At 31.8% G+C, this 15123-nt stretch overlaps 2 protein-coding genes across 3 annotated transcripts; one reads left to right on the top strand and one right to left on the bottom strand.

Annotated features, from left to right (window-relative positions):
* The first annotated feature begins 4306 nt into the window (after positions 1 to 4306).
* LOC143916182 (alpha-amylase 1-like) lies at positions 4307 to 7235 on the top strand. Its single transcript, XM_077437148.1, has 11 exons — positions 4307 to 4438; positions 4535 to 4719; positions 4814 to 4959; positions 5040 to 5208; positions 5288 to 5403; positions 5481 to 5670; positions 5748 to 5936; positions 6012 to 6143; positions 6222 to 6422; positions 6500 to 6661; positions 6752 to 7235. Exons 2-11 carry the CDS (start codon positions 4546 to 4548, stop codon positions 6779 to 6781), a joined length of 1509 nt encoding a protein of 502 aa, XP_077293274.1. The 5' UTR covers positions 4307 to 4438; positions 4535 to 4545; the 3' UTR covers positions 6782 to 7235.
* On the bottom strand, positions 6924 to 14180 carry Fbxl4 (F box and leucine-rich-repeat gene 4). Of its 2 annotated transcripts, none has more exons than XM_077437146.1 (14): positions 14080 to 14180; positions 13683 to 13947; positions 13515 to 13608; positions 13242 to 13434; positions 12999 to 13171; positions 12345 to 12466; positions 10230 to 10382; positions 10059 to 10156; positions 9869 to 9978; positions 9612 to 9773; positions 7918 to 8083; positions 7644 to 7832; positions 7485 to 7554; positions 6924 to 7405 (listed from the first exon to the last, which is right to left on the bottom strand). In XM_077437146.1, the coding sequence occupies exons 2-14, from the start codon at positions 13884 to 13886 to the stop codon at positions 7322 to 7324; spliced, it is 1818 nt and encodes a 605-aa protein (XP_077293272.1). In that variant the 5' UTR covers positions 13887 to 13947; positions 14080 to 14180; the 3' UTR covers positions 6924 to 7321. The 2 variants fall into 2 exon arrangements, with proteins under 2 accessions (XP_077293272.1, XP_077293273.1); XM_077437147.1 differs by having other exon boundaries at positions 13038 to 13171; positions 14080 to 14177.
* Positions 14181 to 15123: the final 943 nt, after the last annotated feature.

Here is a 15123-nt window from a genome sequence, read left to right as displayed (position 1 = left end):
ATTAATAAAAATACACTGCATACACACATACTTATATGGAATAAGATAAATAATTCAACTTATAGAACATTATCACATAATATATCATCTAAGAAAAGTAAAAATATCAATAAAATGATTTATGTATTTCTCCAGCAAATATCGTTTTTTTTTTTTTGAAAAATTAAATAAAATTTAATTTTCATTTTTTTGTTCGAGTTGTATGACTCATTATGATTTATTTATTTTTACATACCTCCTTTACGCTTCACTTACGATTACAATTCAGGAAAAAGTTTGTCTCTTATCCGATCGTTTTCATACTTTGCCATATTGCTCATTTTGGTCATCAATATAATTAAATGGATCCTTCGCCATTACGATGGTGCAAAAATATCGTGTAAGACGCGTTTGAAATTTGAATTTCTGAAAAGTGGATGACGTTTATCCAGTTTTTAGTTTTAAACATAGATGGCGGTAGTAAAATAATTATCTTTACATTTTAGTACGCGGGACAGGTGTGTTGACCGTGTCCCGGTCCAAGAAAACACCGTTTGTGTTTGTAAGAGGATCGTTTATTTTTGTTCAATTGTTACAATGGTTATTGTATGTACGAAGAAGTTGAGCTTCGGAGAAGTGAGCTGGTTGAACTCCAGAGGTTCACTCTGGTATCTGGAGCTGCTGAGTCGGTTTATATACGTTCTGGCTTGAAGCGTGCCGTGTGCAGATGCTTTGTCTTCGTCTCCAGGAAACGTGTTTTATCCGTGTGTTGACCTGTTTTCGAGGCACGTGTTTTCGGGACACGTGTGTTGATCTGTTTTCGGGGCGCGTGTTTTATAGCTATGACGTCGTTCATTTAAGAATGTGGTCGTGTGCCACGTGTAAACGTCTTTCAGGACACGTGTTACAGTTTCCTGATGACATCACTGTTGGGTTTCGTTCGTTTTACGATCGAGCGATGGACTCTTTCTTCTGGAATGGTCAAAGGGGACGTTGCCCTTGAGTTATGCATGTTTGTACAGGAGCGATGATGATTGGTGTGAAATGTATGAGATCACAGGTTTTGATTCGTAATAGCACAAGTTGTGCTATATTCCTACAACATATATTAGATTTTGTTTATTACTTTATTTTTAATGTAGTTAAATAGTAAGTGCAAGTATGTACATCGTACGATCGTACGATGTACTAATATTGTTTATATAATCAAATAAAAATACACTGTAATCACACATTGAATAAGCTCATAAGCAATGAATGGATGATAATTTTAATAGAATATATTCTGATAAAAGTTAATCCTCACTTGTGTTTATGTACCTTATGTAACTCAGAATCTACGTAGATGCGGAGGAATTATTACCATAAATATGTACACTATATGGAATAAAAGAAACATATTAAATAATGGATGTATGCACACAACTTAGCCTGTTATTTATTTTACAATGGATGAATGATCTTTCTGATACAATTTTTTTTATATATTATTGAAAACACAACACAGTGTTTGTCTGATAAAGTAAATCCTCCAACGTATAATAATAAATTCACGAGATTGTTAAAAATTTTACGCATTTATGGGATTTGACAAAAGTATGACCAATGAAGTATACAAATAGTTAATAGTATATGTATTTTCATACATCAACACATTTTTACTTTACTTCATCTATTGTACATAGTAACAATAGATGAAGTTTTATAATACTGATAGTAATTTTAAGTAACAAAAAAAAATGAACAAAATCCGACAACCGGAAGTAGAACTTTTGTCTTGTGCAAGTTTCTATACATTTACGCTCAATTTGTATCGCTGTCATAGTTATTAGTATTTCATAATCTGTCTGTACGGTTCAATATCGAATTTTGTATTGTAACTTTCTTATATTCCTCAAATACATAGATAAAGTCATGGGTTGGTTTGGTCACACCCGAATTTTTACTTTATCTATGTACGTAGTAACAATAGATGAAGTTTTGTGATCATGCGAAAATTCGAACTCGAGATTTTGACTGATTCGAACTCAGAATCGATCACTGATCATGTTTTCATGATCTAGAAAAAATGAGTGTGTGTGTGTGTGTGTCTGTGTGTGTGTCTGTTTGTGTGTCTGTGTGTGTGTGTGTATTTTGGGGATATTTTTAACACCGTTAGTCCTATCGAACTGAAACTTAGTATCGGTTAATGAAATTCTTATCGACACGTCGTTATTTTTTTTCAAGTTTTTAAGTTGACCGGAAATGGTACCTCCCCTTATAGGTGTCCTCTTTTTTTTAAGTTTTTGAATTCAATTATCTCCCAAACCACTAACTGAATCAGACTGAATTTTTTTTAAATATGATAGAAATAATAATTTTTATAACCTTATATTTTTTTTAAATATTTTTATCTGAACCGGAAGTAGTACTTTTACTCTAGATAATCGAGGTTTTTTATGTTTTTCTCAGAAACCTTTTGGTTTATTGAACTGAAATTTCATATCTAAAAGTTTAAGCTTAATACCAAGTTATATATAAAATTTAGTAAGTATCTGTCAACCGGAAGTGGCAGATTACTCTAGTTCGATTTTTCTTCCACTATTTTTTTCGACCCCTTTAACATGTGTGTTCGTCACAAAAAAATTCAAGTATAATTCTTGTAGCAATTTATGTGATGAAAATAAAAAAAAGTTATTAAATTTTATAAAGTGGGATTTTTTTCACTTAGAAAGGTTGAAAATGTTGTGCCCACTACTCTGTCCACACCCCTCAACGTATTAAGCTAAAAATTGATATTTCTATCCTTTATGTACTAACTTAGAGCTGGTAGGGTTTTGGTCAGAATTTGTTAACCGGAAGTAGTATTTTTTTTTAAAACAATATTTCATTATTTTTCATTATTTTATTTTGACCTTTTAAATTGTTTTAAGCTTCTTGATATTTATTGTGTATAATAAAAATAGTAATTTTAAGTAAAAATAAAAAAAAAATTACTTAATTTAATGAACCGGAAGTGGGATTTTTTTCCTCGTAGAAAGGTCAAAAATGTTGTGCCCACTACTCTGTCCGCACCCCCGAACGTATTAAGCTGAAAATTTATATTTATATCCTTTATGTACTAACTTAGAGCTGGTAGGGTTTTGGTCAGAATTCGTAAACCGGAAGTAGTATTTTTTTTAAAAACAATATTTCATTATTTTATTTTGACCTTTTAAATTGTTTTAAGCTTCTTAATATTTATTGTGTATAGTAAAAATAGTGATTTTAAGTAAAAATAAAAAAAAAATACTTAATTTAATGAACCGGAAGTGGGAATTTTTCCCTCGTAGAAAGGTCAAAAATGTTGTGCCCACTACTCTGTCCGCACCCCTGAACGTATTAAGCTGAAAATTTATATTTCAATCCTTTATGTACTAACTTAGAGCTGGTAGGGCTTTGGTCAGAATTCGTAAACCGGAAGTAGTATTTTTTTTTAAAACAATATTTCATTATTTTATTTTGACCTATAAAATTATTTTTATTTTCTTGATATTTAATGTGTATGATACTGATAGCGATTTTTAGTAATAAAAAAAATTTGAACAAAATCAGACAACCGGAAGTAGAACTTTTGTTTTGTGCAAGTTTCCATACATTTGCGCTCAATTTGTATCGCTATCATAGTCATCAGTTCAATATCGAATTTTGTTTTGTAACCTTCTTATATTCCTCAAATACATAGATAAAGTCATGGGTTGGTCACACCCGAATTTTTTTGTAAGTAATGAGAAAAAGTTACATTTTAAGTAAGCTTGATGTCATAAATGCGATGTTCACAATAAAAAACACATTGTTTATTTATAAAATAAGTTAAAATTATATAATTTAAGGGCATTCCAAAGTTGATTCGCAATATTAACAATGTGTATACATTTGAGATACAAAAACAAAAGGAAAAAGATAGTTTCTTCATTTTGTAATACGTATATTCTTTTTGTGTGTATTTTTGAAAATATTATGGACGTTTTTAAAATGAAAAATAAGAACAAGTTTATTTATTTATATTTTTAAATTATAGTTTCTCACATGTGCATACATTATGATATTATTTTATAGGCATAAAGCTATAAGGAGATACATAAACAGGAGACAGAAAATGATACTAAAGATCAATGAAATTTCATTGAATTCTTATTCATGCATTTTCTTAAGCACATTTTATACACATTTTATATATTTTTGGTACAACCATTACCGTATCCAAAGAAGATCGATCTGATTTAAATGTAAATAGGCTTCAAGATCTCAATCAACATGATAATGTCATTGTACAGTTAATAGATACGAGAAACAATCTATAAACGTCACATTATTTGTATCATCCTATACTGATGAAAAGGTATTTAAACGATTCATATACTCCTCACTTTGCAATACAGTATAAATTATTGCTGTCGGAAACATTATATCTATAATAACTAGAACGTACATACATAAGGTAATACCAAATTTCCTCTTGAAAATATAAAATGTGTATTATTTTATTCCAAAGATCTGTTAGTATAATACTAATACATAATTGCATTATTTTAAGACTCTGATAAGATGAAACTTTTCGTCTTGATGTTCTTGGCGATGGCCGGTAGCGCCTTGTCACATAAAAATCCCTACTATTGGGGTGAGAGATCTGTGATGGTACATCTTTTTGAATGGAAATGGAATGATATTGCTAGTGAATGTGAGAATTTCCTTGCTCCAAATGGATTTGCTGGAGTTCAGGTACATTTATGATGAAAATTTTTGAGCATTTATATGGTATTAGTGTATAATATTTCATTTCAAAATTAACTATGTATTATTTTAATTAATATAGGTATCTCCACCATCTGAAAACCTTGTAATAGGAAACAGGCCATGGTGGGAACGGTACCAACCATGCTCGTATAAACTCGGTACAAGATCAGGAGATGAAGCTGCTTTCGCCAACATGGTCAAACGATGCAATGCGGTTGGAGTAAGGTATAACAGAAAGTTTCAATACTCAATATTTTACTTATATCAACTCATTAAAATTGAAATAATATATATTTTTTGTAAAGAATATACATCGACGGTGTCATTAATCATATGACGGGTGGAGGTGGCACAATGGGAACCGCTGGAACCGTCTCTCAAACTAGTCAGAGGCAATATCCAGGAGTACCATTCGGTCCACCAGACTTCAACTCCCCAATTTGCACAATCACCAACTACAACGATCCCAACCAGGTATTATTTAAATATATACAATACAAAAATATCAAATAAAATAGAATAATATCTCAATATTAATGCAATTATATTACAGGTCAGAAATTGTGAATTGGTCGGTCTTCACGATTTGAACCAAGGTTCTGAATACGTAAGAGGAAAAATCGTCGACTATTTCAACCATTTGGTAGATCTCGGAGTCGCTGGATTTAGGTAAATTAAATAATACTTACATATATGAATACATAATCTAGTATGAATGCGTTAAAATAATCTGCAATGTTCTATAGGATTGACGCTGCTAAGCATATGTGGCCTGGAGATTTGAAGGTCATCTATGACAGAGTCAAGAATTTGAACACAAATCATGGATTCCCATCTGGTGCAAGGCCTTACATTTTCCAAGAGGTGATCGATCTTGGTGGTGAAGCAATTTCTAAATTGGAATACTCACCTATGGCCGTTGTAACTGAATTCAAAGTAAGTAATATGCGTATCACTGAATCATTCAAAACATTTATACATTGGAATAGTATTTTGATAGACAATTGTCTCAGTTCAGCGCTGAAATTGGAAAAGCTTTCCGAGGAAGAAATCAATTGAAGTTTTTGGTCAATTGGGGTCCAGCATGGGGAATGTTACCCCAAGGTGACGGATTGGTGTTTGTCGACAATCATGACAATCAAAGAGGTCACGGAGCCGGAGGTGCTGACATTCTCACTTACAAACAATCGAAGCAATACAAAGTATGTAAATTGTGAATTAAATTTGAAACATATGTATGTATGTATTGAATTCATTTATTGAGTCGTTGATTTTAGGGTGCTGTAGCATTCGCGTTGGCTCACACTTACGGGGAACCACGTATCATGAGCAGTTTTGCATTCACCGATACAGACGCAGGTCCACCACAAGACGGAAACGGTAATACTCAATCACCATCTTTCAACGCTGTAAGTATCGTTTACATAATAATTTCGTTATTATCACTTTATTTTGAATGAAAGTTCTTAGACTGGGTGATATTTTAGGATGGTTCTTGCGGCAACGGATGGGTGTGCGAACACAGATGGAGACAAATCTACCAGATGGTTGGTTTTAGGAATGCAGTCAAAGGAACCAATGTCAACGATTGGTGGGACAACGGAAGCAACCAAATCGCTTTCTGCAGGGGAGGAAAAGGATTCATTGCTTTCAATAACGATGGCGGTGATCTCAATCAATCTCTCCAGGTGAATATTACAAGCCTCAATACGTGCCAAAACGCTAGTGTATAGATTACTATAATAAAAATTGAATATCTTCGTAGACTTGCCTTCCGGCCGGACAGTATTGTGACATCATTTCTGGATCCAAATCTGGAAATGGTTGCACTGGTAAAACTATTACCGTTGGAGGTGATGGCAGGGCTCAAATCTCTATTTCTACCAGAGACGACGATATGCACCTTGCCATTCATGTTGGATCTAAGGTATTTATTTGTATTTATCTGAATTAACATAACTATTGATTATTTTCAACTTATAAGTGTAATATAAAATCAATTAAATCTTTGTTACAGTCACGACTTGCTCCACAGTCGAAATTGTAAATGAATGAACACACGAAGATTAAGGACATGGTATATCAATATTAAATACATGTTTGTAAATTATATTTTATAATATAATTAATCAATTAGGCTTCAAATAAAAAATTAATTATTTTCAATCAAACACAGGTGTCTATTTTTTTAAAATAAGTTTTATTTAATAAATGCAAGAAAAGTAAACTAAGAATTTTATAAAAATAGAGATATAATATTTGTAATACTAAAACCGGTAAACAAAAGCATTATACACTAATAAATTTTATCGTACTCATATTGCATTTGATATTATGAAAATTCATTTGAGATTCTCATTATTTATTAGATATCGAGAAAATTCATGTTTAACGGCATAAATACATTGAATTATTCAACAATAATTTCTAAAATTTCAATAGTTTCTACATTCAAACGCTATAATATAATATAATACATTTAAATAAATAATTTGACCGCCAATATCACAGTTGTTTTTGGAAAAAAAATGACTTACTTTAATTTTGGAGTATTTCAAATTATTTGTGTATTTAAGCGACACTAATATCAAGCACCTACCACATCGTTTTGTTCGGCCACAAAACATTTTTTTATAGTAACCGAAGGATATAGTTGCCTCCAGACAACCACCTTTATTTAAAGAAAAAATATTAAAATAAACAAATTGGTATTATATTAAAAAATAGAGATAAAATTACAAAATAAAAACCTGAAATTCCGGTATTTGCTCGCAAAAATTGATATCTATCAGTCTTAATTTTTTACAATTCATCAGCAATCTAAAAATATAGTGATATTATAAGTACTTAATATATACTATTTGTAGAAATTGATAAAAAAAATTACGTATTAATCAAATTTTACATACAGTTCGCACACATCGGCAGTAATGGCAGACCCAAATATATCCAACTGTTCCAAATTGGGGCACAGTTTACTGATGGGTCTTAAATCTCTGTCAGAAATCGTCCTCAACGCACCCATGAATATTTTTTTCAAATTTGGACAAGATTTAGCCAATTCCACTACCCAATCGCCGGAAACAGCTGCCTGAAGACTGCGACAAGAATATTTATTAAATTACAATATTACTGAATAATAATATACATATATATATATTTCAATATTAAATGAACACACACCACCACCCAAAGTCAACTTCTTCTAGTTTGGTGCATTTCGCTAAAGCTTTTATACCAGTAGGAGTTAGTGAATAATTCTTCCATAAATCGATGGAAATTAAATCAGGACAATTTTGACCAATTTCTATCGCAACTTCATCCATTGAGGTTAAATAAACACAAGATCCTATAATATAATGTGTTCAGTTTGAAATTTGATTATATTAATACAAAAGAGTCAAAAAAATAGAATAATGAAAGTCTATTCATACTATATGGCCAAAACAGCCCGGCACAGCAGTGCACGGAGAAGACTACTTCTATTCACACTATACAGCAGCACATTTTCAGACAAGTTTTGGCTGAGTGCAAGGCAAAATCGGCTTACATATACATTACGGTTCCGCGACAAATCGCTCACGGACCTAACACTCAACGACATAACGCTCACGCGACATTAATCTCACGGGACAAAACGCTCACGTAATTCGTACATACAAAAACGTTATTTTTTACACAACAATTATTCCAAAACTTAATTAAACGCATCGTGACGAATTAACACACTATCCTATCACAGATAAATAAATAAAATATATACAAACCAATTTATTCACAAATTACAGAGTTTATTATAAGATTTTTTTAATTAATAAGAATTTTCGTTCAGTTACAATTATTTTTTTAATTGGTTTTAACTGTAAATTCTTTTACATACATATATGTTAAAATAATCAACGGGAACGCTCACGCAACATTACGCTCACGCGACAAAATGCTCACGGAATAATTCATACGTACACAATAATTATTCCAAAACTCAATTAAACGCATTGTGACGACTTAACACACTATCCTATCACAGATAAATAAATAAAATATAAAAATAATCAACGGAACTATATGATATTATCTTTTTGTAGTTAATATATGTTCATTTCATCATTCAAGACTTCGTTTTATTTTTAATCATTTTATCAACATTACTATTATAAAACGATTGTAAGGTTTTTGAAATATGTAAATAGAATACAATAAAATCTATGTTCGGAAAGTTTTTCCAATATAAATTCTCTGCTCTGTTTTTATAATATAAACCGCTTAAACATGGCTAATCTAATAGTAAACATTTGAGTAAATTTATTTGAATACTTTTATTTTATTTAAATGTATTTGAATATTCATTTACTTTTTTATTAAATTGAACGTCGCGGATTCTGCGAACCAAACAAACATACATACAAAGTCTCTTTCGAAATTATATATAATGGTTAATTAAGTATTACGCACTCAAATCCGATATCGAGGCAGGTGTTCTCAACTAAAAAATCGAAGTATAAAAAATGTTTTGGGAACATGAAAAATTGTAATGCTTGAATAAATGCTCCGCAATCGAATCGAATATCGAGGCAGGTGTTGTCAACTTACTTTGAAATATTTAAATTGTTTCGCTATATTAAAAAGATTATAAATCGAACACCTAGCATCTGAATCAAAGAAGTACATAATTTGATATGCAATACTTGATACGAATTCAATGAACATAAAGAGCCTATCCCTATAATTGTTTGGTTTTTGGGATTAAGGATTTCGTACAGTTTCATAATTAACGTTTCCGAAAATATTCATATGCGCATGCGCACTTTTGTCAGTACGCGAGCACTCGCTACTTGCCGGGCTGTGCTGTGTCAGTATGAATAGACCTTAAATCATACCAAGGTTAAGATGGCGTAGGCCTTTGTTTTGTCGAATAATGCACAGAAGTACTTGTGGATCTATTTTCGTCCTATACAACTCTAGTCTAGTTAGTTTTTTCAATGAAATCAAAGGAACAAATCCCGCTACAGAAATATACCGACAGCTATTGAGTGAAAGTTCTGAAATATTACACAAATAATAATATAGTTCGATTTCAATTAAAAAAAAAATAAGCATATATATATAAAGTGACAATTGAATTTCATGAATTAACCTCGCAAGTTGGGACAATTATCTGAAATACAATTTATTATTGGATGGTCAACGAATCTACAAGCGTTCAGTCTCAGATGGGTAAGAGTAGATCCACAGAATTGCATCAGCCTTAAAAATAAATAAAACACATTTTTAAACATATACTTTCGAAATCGTTAAATCAAAATGTGATAATAAAATCGTATTACTGCAAAAAGCAACCATAGCTCGGAACTTTTTCACAACCATACCACGAAAGGTCAATCTTTTGCAATAACGTTGCTTTGTTTGACAGTGTGTATATTACCTTAAAAAAAAAATCATCATTAAACAAATTGAAATCCATTCATTTTGAAATATATTAATAGAAATAAACTTACAGATTCATCAATGCAATGCCAGTATGGTTTCAAATTGACTGACCTAAACAGGAGTGGATCAGATGCGAGTCTATAAAAAGTCTTATTTACTTGAGCACACCTACACAGAGATCGTAAGTCTAAATAGCTAAATATTTTGATGACCGTTTCGTCCTGCAAATTAAATTAATTATTATGTGAAAAAAATTCCAACCCACGACTTTATCTACATATGTATTTGAGGAATATAAAAAGGTTAAAAAAGCAAAATTCGATAATGAAACATACACACACGTTCACACATACCGGCTATGAGAGCGTTTTCGAAACAAATTGAGCGCAACTATAAGGAAACTTACACAAAACAAAAGTTTTACCGGTTGTTCGATTGTTTGGTGCTACTTTAGTATGCGGTCTAGCTTCACATATCTACTTTAGTATGCGATCTACCCTCACGTTTTTACTTTAATATGCGGTCTCACTGTCCCAGTTCTCGCGTGTGACACTGAGACTGAAAAATACCGACCCTAACAACCCAATCTTAAATTAATAGTGCCAGCCTTAACTTAACCTAACCTATCCTGACCCTTAAATAAATAGGTGTTGGCTGCTAAGATATCTTTTCTATAAGTTTTCATCAATATTTTCACAAAAAAAAACATATCCTAGCAGCCAACACCTATTTATTTAAGGGTCAGAATAGGTTAGGTTAAGTTCAGGTTGGCCCTATTCATTTAAGATTTGGTTACGAGATATGTATTTGATATTTTGATAGAAATGCTTCGACAACATTATGGGGCGGCAGGAAAAAACTAAAGTTGTAATAAACATTTCGTTGCTATGATACAAATACAAAAAAAAATAGTCGACTGCGATTCAAGGGTAGATCGCATGCTAAGGTAGACCGCATACTAAAGTAGCACCGATTTTTTTATTACATCACATTATTATAAAGATAAATATCAATTAAAAAGAAATAATATAAAAACTCAAAATAAAATAATTAAATATTGTTTTAAAAAAACATACTACTTCAGGTTTACGAATTCTAGCCAAATAACGGGACTATATGACTCAATGACATAACGCTCACGCAACATTACGCTCACATGACAAAATGCTCACGGAATAATTCACAAACATACTACTTCAGGTTTACGAATTCTAGCCAAATAATCAACGGGACTATATGACTCAATGACATAACGCTCACGCAACATTACGCTCACACGACAAAATGCTCATGGAATAATTCACAAACATACTACTTCGGGTTTATGAATTCTAGCCAAAACTTTATCAACTCTAAGTTAGTACATAAAGAATAAAAATATAAACTTTCAACTTGATAAGTTTAGCAGTGTGGAAAAAATCGTGTTTTCACAACATTTTTGACTTTTCTAAGAGGAAAAAATCCCACTTCCGGTTAATTAAATTTGATGATTTTTTTTTATTTTCATCACATTGATACAAGGATTATACGTGAATTTTCTCGTGTAGAGCACACGTATTTAAAGAGTCGAAAAAAATAGTGAAAGAAAAATTGAACAAGAGTAAACTGCCACTTCCGGTTGACGGATGCTTACCAAATTTAATATATAACTTGGTATTAAGCTTAAACTTCTAGATATGAAATTTCAGTTCAATACACTTTTAGGTTTCTGAGAAAAACATAAAAAGCCTCGATTCTCGAGAGTAAAAGTACTACTTCCGGTTCAGATAAAAATATTAAAAAAATATAAGGTTATAAAGATTATTATTTCTATCACATGTAAAAAAAATTTAGTCCGATTCAGTTAGTGGTTTGGGAGATACTTAAATTCAAACACTTAAAAAAAAGAGAACACCTATAAGGAGAGGTACCATTTCCGGTAGACCTAAAATTTGGAAAAAAATCTACGTCGTATCGATTAGTATTTCAGTAACCGATACTAAGTTTCAGTTTGATAGGACTAATGGTGTTTAAAAAATCCCCAAAATACACACACACACACACACACACATTATTTCTATATCATGAAAACGTGATCAGTGATTCTGTCAAAATCTCGAGTTCGAATTTTGGCATGATCACAAAACTTCATCTATTCTTACTATGTACATAGATAAGCTAAATATACTAATGTATTAACCTACCGGCAATGGATGAAAAAGTCCCATAACTAAAGACTCGGCAGGTAAAGTTTTAGAAAACTCTTTCCATTCTGTAATCAAATCATTATGAAGACCTAAAGACATTATGAATGCCGCAAGATCGTCTATAATGAAAACAAAACAATCAATATAAACAAAACAATCAATAAACACGCTTTATTTTAAGGTTGTGGCTATTTGCAGGTACTATATTTGTGACAGGCGCAAAGCCTTCTGCGCATGCGCGCGAACTTACAATCCGATTATAATTTCTTACATTTAATGTATGCTAGACTTGTTTAATCAATCGTTCATTATACATGAGGCAAATAAATTTCGCACGTCATTATAATATATTTAAATCATTTAGCTAGTTCGCGGCTTGTACTTGTATGTAGGTATTATACGTTGTATATGATAATAATTTTCTAACAATTGATAATATTAACTAATTTTGATTATATTTTTTACTCTACGTCACTTTACGAGTTCGAACTAAATTTTAAGAGGTTTAAAACAGAATTTTAACGGTAAACACGCTGACAGTGACAGTTCACGCGCATGCGCAGAAGGCTTTGCGCCGGTCGCAGATATAGTACCTGCAAATAGCCACAACCTTATTTTAATTTAGACAATAAAAAATTGATATTAATATACCTTTTTTTAAATAATCATCTTCACATTCGTATGTTTTACCTGCTGGTTGATTTTTGAGCTGTTTTAAAGAAGGGTCATTGCTGCCTTTGTATTTTAATGTACCTTCTAATAGTACACCGTCTAATTGTGTATAGTCTTCTAAATGCAATTGACTAAATTCTAATCTCAATATACTGTAAAAAATTTAAATAATTAATAGCAATTAACAATAGAATACTGTTATACGTGTGAATGTTTGCATACCTTGTCGAAAAATTGGCTTTCCGTAGAGTCGGTCTAAATAGTCGGGATGTGTGTCCGACAATCTGCGGTTCACCTTCCCATAATTTCACCCAACCTCTTCGGCTATGTGCCCATATTCTAACAACGGCACCCGGATTATAAGTTTCATATATACGTATCCCAGTAGGATATACTTCCGTTTGAAACAGTATTTCTTAAAATATCAAAAAAAAAAAATCACACATTGACACAAACAGTACAAGCAGACTAGTGATATTATTATTATATATTTACCAACAAAGTCGTTGCTAACAATCGTATCATTATTTTGCGGTTGATAGTCTTTTTGAGCCGACGGAGCTTCATTCCACCATTTTCCATAAGTTCTCTTCAATAAAATCAAAACATTATTAAGAAAAAGATAACAAAAGTAGAAGACAGTATCAAAGACCGATAACTTACAGTGACAAGTGATTGTGGAAAATCACCATAGTCTGGGAAGTTGGAAGGTTTGCCGCAAAGATTCATCGCAGAGTATGATACGCTAATGTCACTGCCATACTGAGAGTTGAAGTGCAGTACGGCACGGACGAATTGCTCGACAACGTCCGTGCCGTTGCCTCGTGCCGTCACATAATCGAAGAAGGCTGTCTTCAAGACTTCCATTATTCAATACAGACTAATGTTTTTGGACGGGGAAGTACTTTATTTTAAGTACATAAGCAATCTATGGAGATTGAGTAAATAAAGAAAATGTTGACTTATTAAAAACAAAGCTTGGATACAATGTAATGAAATAAAATTTGTTTAAAAAGTGACAAATAACGCAAATATAGATATTGTGGCGAAATAAACTCACATAAGAGTTGAAACAATAGATTTATCGAATGATTAGATTTAGACCGGACGCCAATGACATTTTGGTCAATTGACAGTCTTGGCACGCAGCACTTTTCTGACGACCATGTCTAAAATTTTTTATGTTTTATTTTTATGAAAGAAGGCTTTTAATTCTAATAAACTTATAATGCGTACTATAGTTTATTATAAGCAATCTCTATTTTTTATTATTTACAATAAACGATGGTAAATTAGTATGTAGGTATTTAAAAAAAACACATAGGGTAAATAATTAACGCCCAATAGGAATGGCGTTGAATTATTGTGAAATGGTTTGGCAGGAATTGAATTGTAGAGTGAATTTTGATAGGATTCGTCCACAGATTTGAAAAAGCTTTAATATTGTGCGTATCGATTTATTTATGTAGATGTCCCGCTGAGTCAACATGGCAAACCGCTCAGGACCCCCGCGGAAACATTAATTTCGTTTCTGACCCTTAGCGTCGACAATAACTGATAATGGTAATGTCTAGTAAAAGCCGAGATATTTTTACCAATCAATCTTTATTACAAGACCGTAATGTCGATCGTTGTGTACTTCACGAGACTCTTACTTAAGAAAGTTAAGTGAAAGCAAGAGTTAAACAAACCTCTTTCCCCTAGTGACCTTAGTTCGCAATTCAATTATAAAATTTCGGTCTTAAGAAATGTCCATTAAATTGTTTAAATATTAATGAAATACATGTGGATGTATGAAGAGTTAACTTGACTAATGGCTATAGTTTCTATCATATGTAAATCATATATCGGAAACGACAATTTACATTATAATATTGTATATACTCGATATTAAAAACAAATTAGAGATTTGGTTCTAGTGGGTTGAAATCTATAATCACACAGTCCCAGGGCCACGCCTAGGATTTCGGCCTCCTGTGTGCAAACTTAAATCGGCTGCTTTTTAATTTTATCGGCATTTATGTATATAAATCATATTAACAAAAATAAATTTGGATTTGTGACTCCAGGTCGATCGTTTCCCATCAGAGTTTGCCAATTTATC

This window comes from Arctopsyche grandis, chromosome 8 (assembly GCF_051622035.1).
Source record: "Arctopsyche grandis isolate Sample6627 chromosome 8, ASM5162203v2, whole genome shotgun sequence".
NCBI lineage: Eukaryota > Metazoa > Arthropoda > Insecta > Trichoptera > Hydropsychidae > Arctopsyche > Arctopsyche grandis.
Note: the sequence above shows the minus strand (reverse complement) of the source record. Positions and strands in the feature narration are given on the sequence as shown.